This window comes from Buceros rhinoceros, unplaced genomic scaffold (genome assembly GCF_000710305.1).
Source record: "Buceros rhinoceros silvestris isolate BGI_N320 unplaced genomic scaffold, ASM71030v1 scaffold17798, whole genome shotgun sequence".
NCBI lineage: Eukaryota > Metazoa > Chordata > Aves > Bucerotiformes > Bucerotidae > Buceros > Buceros rhinoceros.
In genome coordinates, this window is record NW_010426524.1 from 57,995 (window position 1) to 79,969 (window position 21,975).

Consider the following 21,975-nt stretch of genomic DNA (forward strand, 5'->3'; position numbering starts at 1 on the left):
CCTTGTTTTCTTCATGTCTGAAAAATGACCCATTCATAAACAGCTCGCAAGAGCCTTAAATATGTTGTTTATTCTCCAAAGCCAACAAGCCACCAGTGGGCATCCTTGGCATGTCCGTTGGCACACCTTCACTGAATGGAGTGAGAGGACATCCTGAGCCAGGATGTCCTCGCTGTCCTGGCTGTGTATGTCCACCACCATACACAGCTCTGGCTGGGGCTTCCCCAAACCTGACTAGCTCAGCAGTGGCCAAGACCTTTCTGGGTTTTGGATGGCAGAAGCAGATCCAGCAAATGCTACAGTGTCTTTGTTGTTGTTTTTTGAAGGACTGCCATCGTCAAAAGATTTTGGGCTAGCTAGGAGCAAAACCATGGGAACCCCCATATTTAGGCACTGGAGTGGGATTTTGGCACCTAACACATCTGAGCCTTGGAGGCGCGCTGTCATCAGGCGCTCATTTTGCAGGGAAAAATGTCAATCATATACTAGAAAAATAATGCACTTGACATTGCTTTACTCTTACAGCTGTGAGAAGTGGTTCATTTTAAAGGGTTTCAGGAATTGGCAAGATAGCTAACTTTAGCTAAAAGCATTTTGTGGAGCTGGTATGTTGTGAACTCCAGTAATAACTGGAGTTATTACTCCAATAATAACTCCAGTTTTATTTTGCTAAATGTCTTTTGAGTGACTGGATATTGAAAATTGGAAGTACAAGATTTGGGCACTATTTAAGCAAGGAATAGTCAACTGAGCCTTCTTATGACCCTCCATCCCTTCATTTTAATATACTTGACAGTGTGAGGTTTAGTATCGCACGTTCTTAAAAGAATTTCTGCTGTATTCAGACTCCTTCTCTCGCTCAGAGGTGCTTCTTAGCCTTAGCTGGATCTTCATCTTTACTGCTGGCTACTCAAGGACTCGGAGGAACCATGTCATAAAGCTGCTGAACTTGTGAATGGCTTTATGTGCTGTTTTATTTCACCTGCATGATAGTGTACTGTGTATGGGTGGTGTTTGTACTGATGAGACTATACTAGCTATCCCCCAAAGCTATAGTCATCTGATGCCTCCATCTTCTGTCTCTTCCAGTCTCCTTGGCAACGTGTATCTGGGTTCTCTACTTCATGATTTATTTTTTTTAAGCTTTTGAGAGCTGTAGGTGACGTGAATGGTTTTATGGGCCAATTATTAAAGAAAACCCTAAATAAGCCGCTCATTCTCTACCCTGAGCTCTTTGCGAGTAGCGTTGCAGATGGGGAAATATAAACCTGTATCTGCATCTGGGTGGCAAGGTGGCGGAGATAGAAAGGAATCCCGCATCATGAAAAATAAACACCGTAGTTTTCAGCTGGCTTAATGCAGTGAGAAATAATAACCAGTCTAGAGGGAGGGAGGGGGGAGGGCTTGGAGGTCTGTAAGCAGTTCTGCTGCCTAGTTGTTAATCTGTGGCTAACGGAACTGCATGTAACCTCCAGACACACAGATCTTAAAATCAATCATGTAATTTCTTAGTAGTAATAAAACTATTCATCATCTTTCTGTAAAACTTAGTAATGAATTATGAAATGAATGGATTGTTCCAGTGGAAAATCTAATGGGTAACTAGCAATAACAGATACAACCCTTATGGCTGGATAGGTCATTCCCCTGGAGAACCGCTCGTGAAGCTCTCTTCTCCACTCAAATAATTAAATATTAATAGCCAGACCGAGGTGTCTCTCTCCATCAGGCAAATGGAATTTTCATTGTGATTCAGCCTGCATTACCCTGCTGGGGAGTGAGGAAACTCCTCAGTATATGGGTCCTACCACCAACATGGAGTCCCAGGCCAGTCCCAATCTCCTTGAGAGCTTGAGGACATTGGAATTGTGCTGGCAAAGACTCACCCACCCTCTGCCGTCTCTGGGGTGCTTAATGGGAATGTCTCTGCACTGCCACCTCCAGGATCCCTACCACGAGGGGGCCTGCAGGAATCTTTTGAGGTTCCAGGGTCAGGGGCTCTTTCCAGTAGAAAGAGGAATGGTTTCATCCTGGAGCCTCAGACTTCAGTAACTGGATTATTTAGCACCATTTTTCCTAAGCGATTCAATTATTTGGCATTTGTAGCTGTTAAATAAGTGACCCAATTACCAAAAAGCAGCAGTACTTAATGAAACAAGTGATATTATGTATAAATTTCTAACTCTTCAAAGCAGTAAAATTATTTCTCTCATTTCTTAGCACTGTAATGACTTGCTTTAAACAATTTCTCTTTCTCAGTGATAGCAGTTAAAAACAGCAGAGACAGCCTGCAGTCTGTGGCTGAGACGCTAATCCTCTTAACTTCAGTGCTGAATAAAGCATAAAAGGTATCAGTGCAAAAGAAATAATTCCCTGTAAAAACCAGACAGATAAAAAAAATCATTTGACATTGTAAATTTATGCCCACGGGCATGAAGAAGAATGGGAAGCCACCGGATTGGTGTTTACTTATGCGTTCGTTTAGAGTATTCCAATAAACCCAGCATACATGCAGTAGGACGGGAGTAGGATGGATGATCTGGGCCTGTGGAAATTTCAGACCGAAGCCCCTGACTGAAGAAGCCAGGTAATGCCCTGGACTGTAATGCCCCCTTGCCTCACGCTGCAGCTGGGTTTGGTTGATGCTTTTATAGGAATGTGGTAGAACGGAGGACTGCCAGGTTCTCAGAACTGAAAAAAAGTGTCAAAGTTGGTGCAACTTTGATACGACTCAAGCAGGGGGTATTAAGTGTCTTATTCCTTTTAGCAGGTAGATGTCTGAGTCCTCTAGCACCTGAAAAAGAAAACCAGCGTAGGAAAAGGTGCTCTCTCCAGGCCCGATCTGTGACCGAGCTGCGTGCGAGCTGCAGCGGGGATTAGCGGGTAGCTGGGCCTGCCTGCCTGCCACCGGAGCGTACGCGGCAGGTTTAGCGCGCAGCGTGCTTCAGGGCAGAAGTTCAGGTATCAGAAAGGATCGAGCGTGAGCAGGGTTGTGCACAAACCTTCCTGGTCTGCATGTCCACCCTGAGTGGACAGGAGCAGCCTTAAGTGTGCCAGCGCTCTGCTGGTGTTGCCTTACCTCCTGAGGTGAGGAATTTGCAGTGGCATTAAAGATTTTAAAGTAGTCCTGCCTGGAAAAATATGTGAAGAACATCTGTATTTTACTGTAGTTTGGCATATTCTAGGCAAAAAAAAAAAAAAAAAAAAAACGTGAAGGAGAAAAGGAAGAAATGTGTCTTAAGGTCTTGTGCTATTCCAATTCTCTGAGCTGAGCTCTGAGATTATAAAGCACCCCCAGGACAATCTGTTTTGGCTCAGCATCTTTTGACTGAAGGGTGAAAGCTTGTACCCTTTGAACGCCAGGGTTTCCATCGCTTTATTCAGGAACCCTTTCTTAGGTGATACATCATCCCGCATTAACCGTGAAGGAGAAAAGGAAGAAATGTGTCTTAAGGTCTTGTGCTATTCCAATTCTCTGAGCTGAGCTCTGAGATTATAAAGCACCCCCAGGACAATCTGTTTTGGCTCAGCATCTTTTGACTGAAGGGTGAAAGCTTGTACCCTTTGAACGCCAGGGTTTCCATCGTACTTGGTCTCCCCCTTCCCCACTCTATTCTCCTTGAACCCAAGTCCTGAGAACAGCCATCTACTTCCAGCTTTTTCAGAATCTTTTTTCCTATCCTACCCATTCCATAGACCACCATTCTTATATTAGGAAGTGTGCATTAAAACATTTATTTTCCTGTTGTATCTCAAGGACGTCTAGCAGACTAGATCAAGTCTGCTCTTCAAACATGCAAGTTTGAAATTAATTCTCCTCTTTTACTCCTGAACATTTCTTTGTGCAGAAACAGAAATATCAATGTTATTCCTAAATTCAGCCACCAAGCAGTTAAATCTGAAGATCACACTAGAGGTATTTTCAAGACAGCACAGATGTGCTGCAGTAAACAGACTTTGGCTGGAGAAAATATGTGGAATATTTTTTTTTTAAGTTAATGCTAGGTAAAGAAATGAGCAGCATTGTTCAGATTTTGCAATGAAATTGTTATGTTAAAAATACTGATTCTGAACTGACTCTTGATATGTTAGGTGACACTAGTTTGGTTTCACTGGATTCTGAACTGTATTCAACGTCTAATGTCTTGGTGCTCTGTCAAACTGGAAAGGCAAACCCCAATGCCTTCATTGAGGGCAGTGATTTATTCACTGGGGCCAAGCTGATCTCACTGAAGATAGATTTAGGCTCTTTCTATAATATCAGTGAAGTGTATTACAGAGCGATAGCCATCAATAGTCCCTGTTCTTGTTTCACCTGAGGTAGCCAGAGCTCCGTAGGTGACTGGTGCCGTTTGGATTCGCACTATTCTCTGTAGACACCACCCCCCTGCAAATGTAGATAAGCGCTGAGTCTTCTAAACCTACTGGGCGAGCATACAAGATAATCATTCTTCATAAAACCAGGTCCGTTACAACACTCTCCCCATGTTCAGGCATCTCTTTTCCCTAGACTCTGTCTCAGCTCTTGCTGGTGCTTTGCTTCATTATGAACATCGTTAGTGTGGACACAAGAATAACAAGCTCAACCACTCTCACTTTACATGTGAAAGCTCCTAACACTTAAATATCTTTGAAAACAAGGAACCACAGAACTCCTGAGACACATTCTGCCTGTACGCGACCTCTCCCATTCTGGGGAACATTTGTTTAGCGGAGACCTCTTCTAGCTTTTCTCCTAAGGCAAATTTTATAGCCAGCAATTCCCATAAATCTCTGCCAATTTAACTGTGCCACCCTAGAAATGCCTCCTCTTCCACACAGGCTGCCATGGTTCTCATTACAGACGAGGCAGGAAACTGTTCTGTAGGATGGAAGAGCTGAGAATAACCAAAGCTAGGTCCTTATTTGATTGTCTTTTCAGTGATAGTCTTTCAGTTGGGTGTTACATGTCTTTAGTGGGCAGGACTACCCTACGAGTTGTTATTCATGGTCAGATATGTTTAGTTCGGAAGAGAAAATTGAATCCCTAATCTGATGGAAACCTCTTTTCTGCATTATAAATATGGGTTTATTCTGTCAGGGACATTCCTCGTTAACCTGGGGGAGCTAGGTGAAAATAAAGGGTTTGTTTTAGCTCTTGAAAACAATATTCTAACATGCCAAAGAGAATAGTATAGCGGATACATGTGGGTCAAAATATATTTAGCCACTGTTCCTTGTGCTTTGCAGTCATATGTTCCTTGCTCTGTCTAATTACAGGGATGCAAGATGCCTCAAAGAAACTTACAGAGTCTCTTCATGAAGTGTATGAGCCAGACTGGTACGGACGAGAAGATGTGAAAATGATTGGAGAGGTAGGATGTGTGGGAAGTGGGAAAAGAGGCGTTTTGGCCGCAAGTGGCTTAATCTGAGAAGTGTGCACCTGGAATTACCCTAAATTCTTCGTTGCATGTTAAATCCTGTTTTCTGAGGATAGGACTGACTGGTCTGGTGCAAAGCACCTCCTGCTGACCAGATGCCGCATTTACATTCTGGTTTACAAACTAGCTGAGGTAAGCTCGCACTGAGGTCAGCAGCAGTGGGAGCAGAATGGGTCCTGACAGCAGCTCATCGACAGGTTCGTATGAGATACCTCACATGGAGTTTTTAATGTCGGGCTTCTCAAGTCAATTAAATGTTAAAAATTATCACATCTCTTACCCTTGTGTACTGCGTAACAACTCTCGAGCCAGTAGCACTAAACGCGGTATCTGACTCGCCTCCCTCTGACAAGAATCTGAAAGTCAGGGGCAAACTGGGCTGCAGGGTACTATTCATTTTAGCCTTTTTAGCTTCCTCTAGTGATCAGAGAAGAACAGGCTTTCCTAGAGGACACTGCAAGAGTTTGACTTGAGGTGCTCTGAATTGCCTGCTTCAACAACCTTAATTCTAGGGGAAGTCTGTCGGCACGTGCGCTGGTGCTGACAAGAAGTGATGACTTTCCTTCTCTGTGGCTGCCTTCCTCTGCCCTAAACTGCTGCTGAAGGCATGACATGGTTTTGGTTTTAAAAGCACCCAGCTTCTGAACTGTGTAAGTTAAGATATCATTATAAGTAAGATACCATTGTAAGTTAAGATGCCGTTTATATCGTTGTAGGTTAAACAGCTGGAAGATCTGCTGTGTCTTGCTGTGGTGCCTTGACTTGCATCCATAGATCATTATATTTTACACTTAGAAATTTGTAATTGTGTGTGAAAGGACCAAAATTCAGCTCTTGATGTCTAATAGATATAGGGATAAATGTTAGATGTATCTTCTTAATAAGAGACTCACGTGGACAGCATTACAAAATCTCTGCTCCTGTTTTTTTTCCCCTGTTTAATCACAAACGTAGGTTTATGCAAGCCATAACCTACAGTAAAAAAGAATCATTTATTTGTGCAGTGCACGATATAAATGATCATTCTAAAAGGGATCCACCTAAATGGCCTTGTTTTGTATGGTAAAAAAGATGGTGGCTTAAAGGACTCCTCAGCAATGTCTTTTGAGCCCAGTAGCTTTCAGAAAACCTCTGTGATTTCGATTTGTCCAAAATATGTATCAGCAAGATCCAAAGGCAAACACAAGCCTGCCAGTTGCTTGCTATGATCTAATGCTGTGCTGCTCTGTAGACCACTGTGATTAAATATTGTGTTAATAAATGAGGTATTTCTTCTAAGCATGATTAATAGATGGTAATAATTCATTAGGGACTCCGTTAGGGTAGGAAATGAATGAACTGAATGCTGGCATCACACAGCATTTGTAATACGCCCTATAGCAGCTCACGATAATGCAAACGCTAGGGAATAGCTTTCCGGACTTGCCAGTGAGGATAAGGCCCTGCAGAGAAGTGCTTGCCCCCTTCAGCCTCCCTCCCATCACGGGAGGGAGGTCAGTGATGTTTGAAATGTGCAAAGAAAAGGGGGATCAGGATGTTTAACACGTGATAATGACTCGCTCAGTTGAGAACCCAGGACTTCCAGCACTATGTCTCTATCTAACAGGATTTGCTTACAGCAGGGAATCTCACCCTGCTGCTCACGGGGCTCTTGTCACATCAGCTGCATTAAAAACCGGAGAGCTACAAGGGGTGTCTCTTGGTGACTACCCCAGAGCGGCAGAGGAGACTGGGGAAAAGCACTGTGGCTTCTGGGAGTGGATTTTGTTCATTTTGCCTGCTCATGTTGGCAAGTTTCGTATCTGACATCCCAGTTCTCTGGCAGTGCCTGATAGAGTTCTTGTCTGTGTGGTGGCCGTTTCATCAAAAGTACCTTAATGGCACAAAAAGTATGGGATGGAAAGACCTTTCTTAGGGTGGGTCTCTACAGCTTTTATTTTAAAAGTGGCCAAGCTTACAAACCCTCGTAATTGATGGGAAACCCACTTTGTTTTGTCCTTTATTTTATTTGCTCTTCTATTTTTAGTTGTGCTTCTTTCCTCTCTAAGAAAGGTTCATCATCAGTGAACATACTTAGGCATAAGAACTAGGGTGACTGCAGATTCTGTGTTGTTGAACCTCAGGGTCCTGAAACCCTGAGGAAGACCTTGAATCCATGATATCCTTATTTCACATAGCGGTTACTGCTTGGAAGAATGAAAACACAAGTTAGTTATTAAGCTAAATCTTCTTTTGTGTGAATTAAAACTTGCAGTGTCAAGATTTTCCTTTTCATTTACCTTAGAAGTGTACTCTGATTCATTGCCACGAAGAACATTTTAAAACTTCAGAAAGACTAATCTTTACCAATTATATTTGTATTTCTCCGAGGTTCGGGGTGGAATTAAACCACTGAGCACCTTTGTCTCTTTTCTGCCTTTACAGAAATGTGACGAACTTTGGGAAGACTTTCATCAAAAACTGGTGGATGGGTCGTTGTTGACCTTGGATACATATCTAGGACAATTTCCTGATATCAAAGTACAGTAACGATTTCCTATAAAGGACAATTTGTAAAATTACTGTTGAGACATGAAATAAATAGAAAAGGAGATTGCAAGCAAAGACAAGAAAAAGGCGGGGGGGTGGGGTGGTGGAAGTCATTCTCTTCTGCAATGTAAAAGAAGTTGTTCTGTAAGTAAATACTGGACATAAGGCTGCACTGATTTTCCAAATGAATAAAAATATTTTTTATACAGTTGTACTTAGAACTAAATTAGCCTTTGTAGATGAAACTTGTTTTTTCTGCTCCTATTTATTTGGTATAATAATAATACTACTACTATAAAGTGATATCATAATAATTCTCACCAACTTCAGCAGGGAAACATTAAGCTCTTCAGCTGTTAAAATGCCGGACAAATGACCCCATGAAAAGCAGACCTTTTGTTATTGGCTAGATGCCCCTGTGGGTATCTAAATAACTTGCTCTCAACTAAGCCAGGGTTCCTGTCTTTTAATGAGTTAGAAAAAGGTTTTGTAATTAATAGACATCAGGAGAGACTGTTATGCAGATTCTAGCCTCTCCCAGATGTCTGTCTGGGTACAGTCCAGGGAGATGGTTCCTAAATGAAATGTGTGGGGAGAAAAAATCATTACAGGTGAGAGGCAGATTCTTTTATATCTGAATGTGACCGTATGGACACAGCTGGAAATTCTTTCTGATGGTTTGTAATGTAGGAGGTATCACAGCATCATCCCTTATTTCATTTACATCAGGGAGTAAAGAAAAAATGATAAAAAAATGTCCCAATATTACTGATGTTTGGTCTCAGACTTGCTGGTAAATCAAACTGTGCTTATGCCCTCTCAGCATGTGGAATTTACGTATGATATATAGCTTTGTAAAGCCAGTATATATCAAAGGACTTCAGCTTTAAAAGAATTACAGCAGGAAAATTAGAATTACACATTGTATGCTGAACTCCAGTTTTCTTGGTTAGGACTCAGAGCAACTATACTGAGAAATGTATTTTAAGCATTTTTCCAACTCCAGGAAAAAATTACATTAATTATTTACTAAATTTGAACACTATATATGAGGGAAAAATATGGTATTGCCGTAAGTTTAACAGGTCCACTTATTCTGGAGGAGGAGACAAGTCTTGGATAACCCTGATATCTGACTTCTAAGGCTTGTAAGCCCAACACCCACAGAAGCCCCTTCCAGACCCCCTGTAAATGGATTCCTTATTTAAAATAAGGTTATTAGTTTGTCTCTTTCACCTTGTCCATGTTCCTGCATGACACAGGAATTCAAATCTGAATGACAGATAAGGGAAAATAAAGTTACGTCAAAAACTTAAATGACAACATAGGTAAAATAGCTTTATTAAGAAGTGCTATTTGTGCTGACTTTCCTTTCTACCCCCGTGCAGACTCGCATTGCAAAACGAAGCAGAAAGCTCGTGGACTACGACAGTGCAAGGCATCATCTGGAAGCCCTGCAGAGCTCAAAAAGAAAAGACGAAAGCAGAATTACCAAGGTAGCACAATCGGAAGGATGCTGGCAGAAGACTTGGGGGGCTCAGGTGGCATTTGTTCTGTGCAGAGACAGAGCACAAAGTTTCTCTTGTTTTCCCACTCTCAGAAATGGAAAGAATATCCTTAAGCTTAAATGTTATTGAGCATTTTGGTGCACGTGGAGAGCACGCTCAGCCTCTTGCAGGAATGAGTCCTGTCTGAGCCCTAACTTTCTCTTTCGGTGAGTCTCAGGGGAAAACAAATCCTGAGTTGGCCTGCGTGGTGTGGGACTGAGTCACCTCCTTCGTTAACAGAAATTGGAAAAGACCCACCAGAAAAATGCACAGAACCAGTTTTGGCAGGTGTTGCTATGTTGTAGAGATTGCAGAAGTCACCCTGTTTCATTTTGTTTTAGGCAGAAGAAGAATTTCAGAAAGCACAGAAAGTGTTTGAAGAGTTTAACACTGATTTACAAGAAGAGTTGCCATCTCTGTGGTCACGGTAAGGCTAGGCAGACATTGTCTGGACGGCGTAAAGGGCGAGTGAGGAAAAATGGTGTGATGGCTCCTTGAAGACCCCATCCACTATCTTTTTGCAATAATAAAAAGCAAAATGACTGCAAACAATCCAAAATTATACTTACTATATGTGTATTTATGCTTTTTTCTTTCAGTATATCTTGGCACTTTAGATTCATTATTATATCTTCGTTCTGAGGTGCAAAAAGGTCTGCATTTTATGGGTCAAGAAGCACAGAACGACAGGTTGTGACTATGACCCCCTGCTTCCATAGCCTTTCTCAGGCACCTTGGTGTGGGTGTCTGATCCTTTCAAGGAAAAAAATCCACTTCTTAATAAAAAGGATCAAACATTTCCACATCAAAAGTAACTATCGGAGCAGCCACACGCTTTTCTAGATTTGCAATGGATCTACTGACAGGTCATTTTTCTGTAGAAGGTATCAAGACAAAGAACATTACAAATGTGTAGAGATTTTATGGCAATCGTTGATTCCAGGTTTCTGTAAGGTACTACTGATGCAGTAGAAGGGAAAAGCAACATTCTAACTACATCAGAATACACATTTCATAGTTTTACACTGAGTATGTCTGTGATGTAAAAGCAGTTGCCGGCATAGATCATTCATTCGAGGTGTTTAATCATTAATTGTGTTTATACAGAAAATGCAGACAAAATTGAACGGGAGAATAAAAGCAGTAGAAAAATAAGCATCTCGTTAGTGTGCTGCGTTCTTTAACAAATGACAGTCTGGAGTGGAAATGTCTTGTGAGTCACCAAAATATCCTTTGTATTCTCTGCCTTCTCAATTAAATCCTGTTAGATTTCAGATCAATAGAGCATTCTCCTGCTGCCGTTCTGCCTATTTCAGTTGAAAATCTTCTTAGCACTTCAAGATATTTATTTCATGGCCTTGCTAGAAGTAACACTGCATATGAATGATTTGAAGTAAGGGCCCTTTTATTTCAAGACGTGTGTTGTCCAGTAACTAGTCTCAGGAAAAGGCAGAATTTAGTGAGTAATAAGTGAAATTTAAAAAGTAATTGCTTTCAGTCTTTTTTTTTCAGTTATTACAATTCTTCAGGAAGAAAGTAATCCATTGCGTTGACATTTTGCAGACTTATGTCAAAGATTATTTCTGTAGTAAAAGTTTGGAGAAATTACACAAAGTTTTAAATAGGAAAAGGAATAATTCAAAACTGAAGAGAACACTTTCTACTTTCAAAGTGTGCAAGAGATGTGTAATCACTCACCCCAAGCAAGCAGATTTTGGACTGCATGTGTGAAAATGCCGGTCTACATTAGAAATTGTTTTCTGTCACCTGTCTATGCATGTATTTCAGGGCTGATTCCTTTAAGGAGGGCTGAGCGTGAGACCCTCACCCCCGCGCACGGAGCCGTGCACCTTAAAGCTGCCTGCAGATGCACGCGCGTCACCCAGTTGATGGGATAAGGCGGAGGTGCTCACAGTGCCCAAGTGGTACCTCTCTCCTTTCTGTCAACGGTTGCCTGTTGTCCAGAGCGCATGGAGTGCCTGGAGCACCCTCCATGTACTTGTCCTACACTCATGCCAATCCTTTCCAATCTTCCCCTTCTCTAAAAGAAGCTGAAGCCTGCCGCTGTGGAGTACTCTCACCTTGGTTCACTCCGTGCGGTGTGAAATGTGACGGTTCTCTACGCAAACAGAAATAATCATGAACAAGCCAGTCTGACATTTTAACCACCCACCCAATTATTTGCTTTGTTGAGAATAATATTGAAGAATGTTGATTGTAGTCTGAAAAAAAAATGAATGAATTTGCCTTTGTGGTCCTCCCGTCTCTACCTTTTATTCTCTTTTTCCTTTCTGTGTTCCATCCTCTACAGACGAGTTGGCTTCTATGTGAACACCTTCAAAAACGTATCCAGCCTCGAAGCCAAGTTCCACAAGGAAATAGCTTTAGTGAGTAAAAATGAGTATCTATCTATCTCATGTATAATTGATTGCGTGATATGCATAACAGCAAGCAAATGTCCGGTAATGCAGCCGGGAAAATCTAGCGGAATGTGCCCTAGATTTAGATTTGTAGTATAATCTTTATTCATTTCTTCTTGCCATTCCTGTACTCTCCTTAAGGAAAGGGCAGCCCGTGCGATTTTGGATTACAGTGCATCATCCCTTGTAGCACTGAATTCACTTTCTATTTTGATAGTTTCTCCATTCTTTTTAGCATACTGTTGCCTTTGGGGTTTTTTTTCCATGTCGCGAAGCATCTCATTGCTTTAATCAGTACAAAAAAAACCCCACGCCAAGCATTCCCTTCAAGGCTGTATGTACATTGTCAGCAATACAGTGATATCTGTGACCGTTAGGCAAATCGAGAGGTTGCAGTGAGGATTTTCTGAATGTACCTTGCTAAGTGGAGGTGTGTTATCTTATAGTAGCCTACTAACAGGAACCAAAATTGTTGGGAAAACTCGCTTGGCTGAAGGCCCTTGTAATGTGGAATTAGGTTTTTGAAGGGAAAACATGAATCCTCTCAGCTGCCCATGCTGATTTAAACTTTGGGCAACCTCCTTCATCAGGCAGCAGTCAGTCACACTTACAAACCCGTTCTCTGAACTACAGCTTATGTTTCTGAAGGACTGCTGCTCTCTTTGATTTAATGGATTTTGATAGGTTTCCCCTTAGGCTTTTGATCTATGTGCCACTGATTATTTTAGGAAGGATCTATATGATATTTTAAAGATATTAGATTATATGCTATCAGGTTATCTGTTATCAGACCAGATTTATCACCTGTGATTTAATCATCACTGTAGTGCTTCGTATAAACTCGGGCAAGTGTTTTGTTTTCTCAGCTATGTCACAAACTGTATGAAGTGATGACGAAGTTGGGAGATCAGCACGCAGACAAGGCCTTCACCATTCAAGGGGCACCAAGGTGAATTTACTGCTTTTTTTTCATGAGTTGCGTTGCAGTAGGCTTTGTGGGTTTCAGTACAAGTAGTAATAGCCTACACCATGTGTAGCAATTGCTTACAATGCGGTCACTGGGTCTGTTCATTCAGGATAAGGTACCTTGGATGAAGTTCTTCTCGACGTGCGTGAAGGTGCAAAACTCCTTTCGTGACCCACTTACTTTTCCTTTCAAAAAACTGAAGTCCAATTCTCAGCTGTTGCAGTTTAGCCTAGTTCATTGTAGGACGTTACACCAATTTGCACCAGTTAAGTGTACAGCTCGCTTATTCTTACATGGTTAGGTTACAGCAGTGTTGCTAACTCTTATTTTTAAAAACAGTCTTGAATTATTTAGATGTGTTTTTAGCTTCTAAAGGCATATGATTAGGTGAGAATCTCAGCCTTTGTAAGTCAGCTTTTATCTCTTCTGCTCGTGAGGAAAAATCAAGAAATGTGATCTGAGAGAGCATCGTAAAAGCCGAGAATGTCGTAAAATACCATATTTCAAGGGAAATAATGTCTTAAAATAAAAGCAAAACCAAGTTTAAAATCAGATGGTGCTTTCTTAAGGTCGGTGGATGCCAGTGCGGTATTTCTGATGTTTTGCTTGCAGCAGATGTAGCCTTTCTGCCATAATTTGATTTCTCAGTGCTGTAATAGTGACGATCGAAATAATAAAACAGTGAGACTTATGGAAACACAATGATATTTAGAAGGAATAGATAAATCCTGCATTTCCAGCCAGTCCCAGCTCATCAGAACCAAGCAGAACAATGTTACAGCTACTGCTAATTTGCCCTCAAGCTGGACTCAGATTAGCAACATTAAGACTCACCAAACAATGTTAACATCTGCCTCAAACATATGCTTGATATTTCTACATACATTTCGATCTCACTTTGGGAGAACAGAGAATGAAATATTGGACATTCCAACATAATGCAAAATTCAGAACTATTTTATTAAGAAGCCATCCAGAATTTTTGGTTTGGATTAGTTCAGTATTAATCCACGCTCATATGTATTTGCACACTGCCTCTGGAGCTGGCATCATCACTCCTAGCCCCTTTAGGACAGACTCACGAGCTGGACTACGTTTCCATAAAGAATTTGTAAAATACTTTTATGGGATGAAAAATAATGTAGTGTTGGAAAACCTCCAAATTTTTGTAATAAACAGATCTTTTGACCACCCGTGTCTCCCAGACCAAGCCCAGCATGCACACGCTCGTTCCCACTGAACAACTTGTTCCATCAGAGAGAAAAAAAAATAATTATTGCTGCAAATGAGTAGACACAGGGTAATGCGGTGTGATCGTCTTAACTATTTTAAAAATGGTACTCAGAAATACCTTATGGTTTTAGTTACCATGTTACTCTCTTTTTCAGTACTGTTCACAGAGCCTTGTATGAAAATCTGGATAGATTTTGATTTCCGTTATCAGTTATGATGCTCTGAAAGACTACTCAGAGTGGGTCTTTGTAAGATAAAACACCTTTCCTTTTTAGATGCGTGAGAAGTGGTGCTAGACAAGTATAAGATCTAATCTTTCCTTTAAAGAAACATCTTAAACACTTATGTGCTACCGAATACTCTATCCTGAAGGCAAATACTGTACCTGGAAAGAAATTTCTTAATAACTGCTTGTCTTTCTTTTTTAATATTTCCACAGAAAGAGGTGGTGAGTGTGAGCTAAGTCTGTCTTCTCCAAAGAACAATTTTTTTCTTGTGTTAGCATTAGGAACGCTTTTATGGTGTAGTCTCCTCAGTCAGGTAGCGCTTCTGTTCTCCCTGAAGGTGTAGGAGTTGCTCTTCTCTTACCGAGTACTGTGGTCGTTGAGCGCTGTAGTTTCTAGCCTCCCCGAGCTGTGAGCTTTCGGCATTGCCAGGTAGCTGAATATGTCGCAGTGTTTGCACCAGGTCCTTTCATGGGAAGGGCAGATCTTTCTCAGGACTTCATCAGATCTTTTCTTATTAGCAGAGCTCTGTTGAAGTTACTTGGCTGCTGCTTGTTTGTAGTTGTGCTGAGTTGTCTCTAAATAGTGATGACTTTTTGTAATAATCTTAGATGTGTTTTATTTTCTTGAGACCTTTCTGAAGTTGCTGAGCTTTTAAAATTGTTCGCATTACTCGTTATGCCTTCCCCTGGGCTTTTTATCTTTAGAGCCTTTTATTCTGAGAATTGTGTGAAACAAAGAGAATAATTCCATCTCACATTTTATGATAGTTACAAACAAATACATGAAACATTATTTCAAATACAGAATCTGAAAAAATGCAGGAAATCTGTTTCCCTCAAGTTGTTATGATCAGGTAAACGGATGTTCCAAAAATCAGGATCTCTCAAAGTGAAAACTTCTTTTGATGCTGAATTTTGATTGAGTTTCCTTGCAGTTTTAGTCATTGGGTAAATAATGGCTCGGTTGACCTCCAGTGTGTAATGCCGGTGACAGTACATCAGGAATGCAGTTCAACCATTGCATCAAATCGTCGAGGTAAAAAGGCAGCATGATATGTATGTCCTCGCCGTTGCTTTCCTTCTGTCTAGCGATTCAGGTCCACTCCGCATTGCAAAAACACCGTCACCACCGGAGGAGGTCTCTCCCCTGCCCAGCCCTACTGCTAGTCCAAACCATATGCTGGCACCAGCATCTCCAGCACCAGCCCGACCTAAGTCACCCACACAGGTGAGAGCAAACCTTACAGCAGGAGAAACTGGACTGTTGTGCAGTAAAAGATAGCTGAGATGATGTTTATGGTGGATTTGTTGTCTGTGCTGTGTCCGAGAAATGATAGAGAAGCCACTGGCTCTGTTGAACTCTGTTCTGTTCATTGGGTTTTCATCTGTGTCACAAGCATGGGTAGAAAATGCTTTTTATATAAGGGGGGATGAAGAAAATTTAAGGCACCCAGTGGACTGGGGGAACTTGTGATGACAAAGCAAAACACTTCTTAAAAAGTTGCAGAGTCTCTAAGGATACTGCTGTATCCCAGCAGTGATAGTTTGAAAAAACTGTTTCTAAAACCTCCTTGTGAATTTCAGTACATTATCTATTTCTGTTCTCTATTCATCTTCAAATCTGTGCTCACCCTTGAAAAAAATCAGCCAGTCAGTATCACTGGTATGGCCAACCACTAAACCAGTAAGTAACAGAGCTAGTTTAGATACTGCGGTGATAATTAAAGGCTTGTTGGTTGTTATTAATATTGGATTGAAAAGTTCGACACTGTTGGTGTCACTGAAGGAACTTCTATTCTCGTCAGTACTGGTGAAATAAGAGTCAGTATTTGGTAGTCAACAACCAGACAGTTCCTTTCAGCCCATGGCTTAGTTCCGCTTAAGGTGAAGCAGCAGAGACAAAACCCTAACACAAATTGTTTGGGCCTAGCTTAAAGCTGTCTTTTACTGTGAACTAGTCTGTGACATTTCTGCTGTCTATCTAGCTGAGGAAAGGTCCGCCAGTCCCACCACTGCCTAAGCTCACACCCACGAAGGAGTTGCAACAGGAGAACATCATTAACCTCTTTGATGACAACTTTGTCCCGGAAATCAATGTGACGACCCCATCCCAGGTAAGCTTCAGAGGATGGTGTATGGGTCCAACCTTGCAGTCACCCTAATTTCTCCAGGAGAGTGGCCTTGGGGCTGATCTCCAGGAGAGGAGGAGGGTGCAGGTAGAAGGCAGAGGCATAATTACCATTTTACGTTATCTTGAAAGGGTCACACGTGTGGTGTTTTGTCTTTGAATAGGCTACACCTCATCACTCAAAAGGGCTGATGTTGCTAACATATTGAAAGAAACGAGAGATTTCCTGAGAGCCCTGACTAAACGTACTGCAAAGCAGCCAAGGGTGAAATTTAACTGCATCCAGGTTGCATTACAAGCTGAGAGTTCATCTAAGACGCTTTTTTTCTAATCCTAAGTATCTCAGGTGGCACTTTACAGTGATCCGTCATTATTTCTCTTTCTTCCGTCAAAATCATAGAGAGTATTAATTTTTTCTTTTGAGGGACTTTAAAAATAAAAGGAGCTTGGCTGTTTTAATCAACTTGCTGCAGGTACTAAAGGCTGCTCCAGCTGGATTACTCATTCCCTTGGTTTTGACATAAAAACATCAGTTATACAGCAGAAAAGTGATTGAAATAAATTTTATCTCTTTATTATGAAATTTATAAAAATTGCATATAACGAACAGAAAAGCCAGAGTTGTGTAAAATATGTATAATTAGTATTCAGTTATTCAGCTTTTGTGCAGTTTGTGCAGTTATGGTAACGGCTGGTTGTGCAATAATGGACCCTTTCTATCACGGCAACCGCAACTCTGAAATCTGAGGCGGCGTCTGATAGACTGGGGAGAAATATGTGGATCTGGAGCTTATGCAGAGTGTTTATGAATTTTTGTTTTCATGTGAATTACTGTTTTTGTACTAATTTGTTTGTCAGCACAGAAGAATGTAGGCACAGCAATGAAAACCTACATTATTTTAGAGAATTTGAACGTGTGATGTTTTGTTTTCTTGTGGAGAGGAGAAAAAGGTGCTGCTGTCCACAGGGATCTATTTGGAACAGAAAAGAGTTATTTATAGTTAAGTTTCCATGTAATTAAAGAATTAATGGTGGCTTCCAGCGTGCAGCTGCGGCTGGGCCCTCCTGCTGGAGGGAGGTTGTGGGTCTGTTGCATCATTGTGCTTTGACTTCATGGGAATTACTGCTCTGGCAGTGTGAGCCTTGACATCAGCGGTAACTGTCGGTGTAACCTGTGCGAAATGTGTCCACCTAACCTTCACCTCTCAGGACAGCCAGGGAAGCAGAAAAGGAACTAGTTTGCATTTCTATTAAAAGCTGACACTGGAATGGGGTTTTAAATGAGGGTAAGTCACGTTTCTAGAATCTTTACATCCTTCCTGCGAGAGACTGGTATGAAAACGGAATGGCATTATAAAGATGGAGCATGCTCCAGAGAACTGACATCTTTCCCTTGTCTCTCAAGGAAAAATTGATCTCTCTTCAGGAAGTGATTTATGTCCCTCCTTCCTCCACAGTCAGTGACCTGGGAATGACCTAAGCTATTCCCTGGCCACCTTCTCATGAGTCATCTGCACTTCTCCCTCCACAAAAGCCCCCCCTCCCCCATCACTAGAGCACCCCAACTGTATCTGAGATCTCTGAGTTTGCAGAGGCATACCCAAATAGTGTGATGTATTGGTTTTATATCCTTCTGTAAGAGAATCAGGCATTGAAAATACAGATCAGTGCATGAAATCCACAGGAAACATGGACTAAGTCCTCTCGGTGCTGATGGCATCTCCTGTACTCCCAGAGCCCTTGTTGGGCAGGATGGAGGAGGCTTTGGAGTCTGCAGAACCCTCTAATGGTGCAGGACTACCCAAAAGACCACTGCTGGTGGCCCTGGCACTGTGCTCACGCAGAGGCACAAAACCAACAGATGATGAATAGAGCTTTGCCGCGTTAATCCCGTGTTTCAGAGAGGATTACAAAGCTTTCAAACACTCTTCTCTGGAACACAAATAGCCTGTAACTGTTGTTCATCTTTCTTTACCAAGCAGCATTAATGTGTTAGGTGCTGTGCAACAGGCTGGAAGACCGTTCTGCTTGATACTGCGGAATATTTTGGTTCTGGTTCAACAAGGCAGCTCACACTTCCCATTTATTCATTGCCAAGAATGGATTTGATTACTGCTAAGTAACAGAAGGAAGTGAGAAGGTGTGATATCTGGGTGACCAGATGAAAGGATCATTTAGAAATGAGTGTTCCTTGCTTTATTTCCTGTTGTCTTCATATCACATTACTCTCCAGTGTCCAGTTACTAGCTTGGACATTGTAGGCCTTTATAATATGTCCTCTCCTTGTACGTAACACATCTGAGTGTGTCCAACAGCTCTGCTAGACTTCTCCTAAATATCCATCTAATGTGATAGCTCAGTTACTCTGTATGTTTATTGAGTCCTTTGTTCCTAAAGTTATGACAAGTGTTCACCTCATAATTTTTGCAGTCAGTGCTCAGTTCTTTTTTTGCAGTCAGTGCACAGTACCCTCTCACTGCAGATACCTTAGCTATCATCATGCACGGCCACTGAGACTCCCGTTCATTTAATTCAGTCCTCAGAAATTACAACTTAATTCTCAAACCTCACTGACCGATTATTAAGTTTTACACCTCCATCTCTTTCTGAGTATGTATTGGGTAACGCTGTGATGTTTCATCAAGCTGTATGTCCGTATGAGTGCTAGTGCCTCAAGGGCGTGTGTGACGAAGGCTGAATACGTTGGATGAAAGGCATGGCAGAATGAATGTAGTGCTGGTTACTGGTGGGAAGGGCTGGCTTGGTTTTGACTTTTTAAAGTGTGAGACCAGAACCCTGGGTTAAGTGTGTCACACCAGTTATCCATCATTGCCAGTGGCCAAAATCAGAAGCCAAGGGAAGAATATAAAACAAGGCGAGCAAAGCTGGTACTCCTTACAGTCCCGTCTCCTGCAGTCTCCCAGCCTCCAGCTATTTGCAGCTCAATTGGGGCTTCCTCAACAGGATTTCTACCAGTTTAGTAATCCTCAGCAGACTGCTTTGCCCCACATTTCTTCACTCTTTCTTTATGCATGTGTATATTTTTCACATTCGCACCACCTGATGGCAAGGAGGTCCCCAGCTGAACTCCATGCCACGTGGAGCACCACCATCTTTTCTTTATTTCACATCTGTCCCCATCAACTTCACTGCCACCTGCCTTCCTGCTTTGGAGGAGTCATAGCGCAGCCAAACCCTCTGCCTCGTACACCGGTGTAGACCCCACTCACATCACCCCTAGCACTCCTCTTCTAGAGCAAAGAGTTCCAGGTCACTCTGTCATTCCTAGAATGGGACCTGAAGAGCTGTTTTGAAGAGCTATTTATTTCACGTTTTCAGGTGACACAGAGAGCTCAGATGTCTTGTGGCATATGGAAGCCATTCATTACCTACATTTGAACATCTGTTTACCAATAGTAACACCGATTTGGAAAGTTCACGCTCTGTTTATTTTACTATCATCATCATCTCCATTATTATTGTCTTCCAGCTTTGCTGTTGTTACAACTGCCCTGTTGTCGTAGACTTCCCCTGGCATACACTTCAGCTACAGTCAGGAACAGGACATTGGACTACGTGATCTGGCACTGTGTTACCATTCTTACAGAAGTTTATGTGTCCGTGTATGTGTACAGATAATGTCTGGAATGGTTCCACTTCCAGCCTGAACACTTTTCTAAATAGCATTCTAATGGTTACTTCACTCTCGACATGTTCTGTACATCAAAACACAAACTGCTCTCACTAATAAACATCGAACATCTAGCAGGAGGCAGCACTAGCCTTGTTACCAAAACCAAGATGCTTGCCTAGAATATTTATTATTAGTGATAATTAAATCTCAGCTACGGTTTCATGCTAATTAAAATTGTATGTTGAAGCACACTAATTATTTGTCCGTGTTGCTTTACAGTGGGAAAAACCTGTAGCCCATTGAACCAGTTTAGGTACTTATAGTGACCCCAGCGGCCTTGACTAATTCATTAATTGCAGACAAAAAAAGGTTCTACCATGTAATCCAGTTTTGTAAGAGCAGATCAGTGGAGCAAGATTTAGTTAGTGTTATGTAAGACGTTTCCTAAAGTTTAGAGCAGCATTGAATGCAAATTAGTATTCATGTTCAGAATTGAAATTTAATTCAAATGCATTTATGTCCTTCTGTATTGACTTTTTACTGATGCTTGTGTTTGGGAAGAGATTCACTTACGAGAATGTATGGACATTGGGTGCCATTTATGTAGTTTTTAATTTTGGTGTCTGTCTCAAAGCATTTTAAAAGGGCTTCATGGCCACGTGGTGAACACTCGGCGCTTTATCAAAAGGGCCTTTGATTTGTTTAGCCTGAAAAGGCAAAGCTGCATTACAGAGAAAACAAAGGCATCGTAAGAGTGAAGCTCATAAAAATAGAATTTAAAGTTACACTAAAGCTCAGGAAAGTCTTCAGAGCTTCTTCCCCTCCTGGCTCGTACCACAGCTAGAAAGTCTGTGACATAATTTCTGGTTTTTCTTGGGCCTCTTAATGTTTTGCCGCCCAGGGCAGCTTTTAAAAGATGAAAGTCTTTTCAAAAGTTACGTTTCTCTTCTAACAGAATGAAGTACCTGAAGCTAAGAAAGAGGAATCCTTGCTAGATTTGGACTTCGACCCTTTCAAGCCAGAAGTCGTCTCAACAGGAGTTACTCATTCACCCATGTCTCAGGTACCTCTTTGCCGGAGGTCGGTGAAGCCCATGAATGCAACGCGCTGTGTTCGGTAGCAAAGACTGGTGCTAATGAGCGGTGTACCCGCAGTGCCTGGAACACCCGACCCTCCTGAGCAGCTCTGCTCAGCCATCTCTCCTTCCCCTACAGCAACCCCGTACTTTATGACGTACTAGAAGGAGGGGAAATTGTCAGGTGGTAAAATGAGATGTCGGCCAATGAGAATGGTTGCTGGTACCTCGGCCTTGACTTCGGCATGTCTTTATTTTCCATCTTTAGAATAACTCTCAGTGCCAGCATTATAATTTTCCAGGGCTTCTTTTAATGACAATTCTTCTGATCCGGCTTTGACTCTTCGTGCCTGGACAGATGCCTCAGACGACCTAGGTCTCGTGGAGTCAGCATGCGACTGCTTCGCTGTGGTGGGGTTTCTCTACCAAGCAGTGGATATATCCGAGTTGATTTACTTTTATAAATCTATTTTAGGTCTAACCTCAAGGAAAATGAGAGGATGGAATAGGATGTTTCCTTGCAGTGTGCTGTGTTAAAGAAATTGTGCATTCTGTGGTAAATTTGTGCCATGGTAGTCTCTTGCAGCAATACAAAAAAAAAAGAAAAGAAGAAAAAAAGAAAAAACGCTGATGTAGACAGTTGCTGATTCTCATTGGCTTACCCTAGGAGACCTGCTGTTTTGCTATTTTAAGATCCAAACTCGCCCTCACTACCCAGAGGGCGGATAGTACAGTGGAGAAGTTCCCCTGGCCAGCAGCGCTGTAGCTCAGTGTTGTACGCAGAGAAGGAAAGAGT

At 41.8% G+C, this 21,975-nt stretch overlaps 1 protein-coding gene across 1 annotated transcript in view; it reads left to right on the forward strand.

The window, feature by feature from the left end:
- Positions 1-21,975, forward strand: part of AMPH (amphiphysin) — a gene marked incomplete at both ends in the record, with an annotated part of 45,174 nt that overhangs the window by 12,748 nt on the left and 10,451 nt on the right. The window contains 9 exons of the mRNA XM_010141548.1: positions 5,260-5,354; positions 7,845-7,940; positions 9,338-9,445; positions 9,838-9,923; positions 11,808-11,883; positions 12,783-12,865; positions 15,432-15,570; positions 16,328-16,456; positions 21,060-21,167. Of these exons, the coding sequence (XP_010139850.1) occupies positions 5,260-5,354; positions 7,845-7,940; positions 9,338-9,445; positions 9,838-9,923; positions 11,808-11,883; positions 12,783-12,865; positions 15,432-15,570; positions 16,328-16,456; positions 21,060-21,167 (920 nt within the window). The remainder of the gene's footprint in view (positions 1-5,259; positions 5,355-7,844; positions 7,941-9,337; positions 9,446-9,837; positions 9,924-11,807; positions 11,884-12,782; positions 12,866-15,431; positions 15,571-16,327; positions 16,457-21,059; positions 21,168-21,975) is intronic.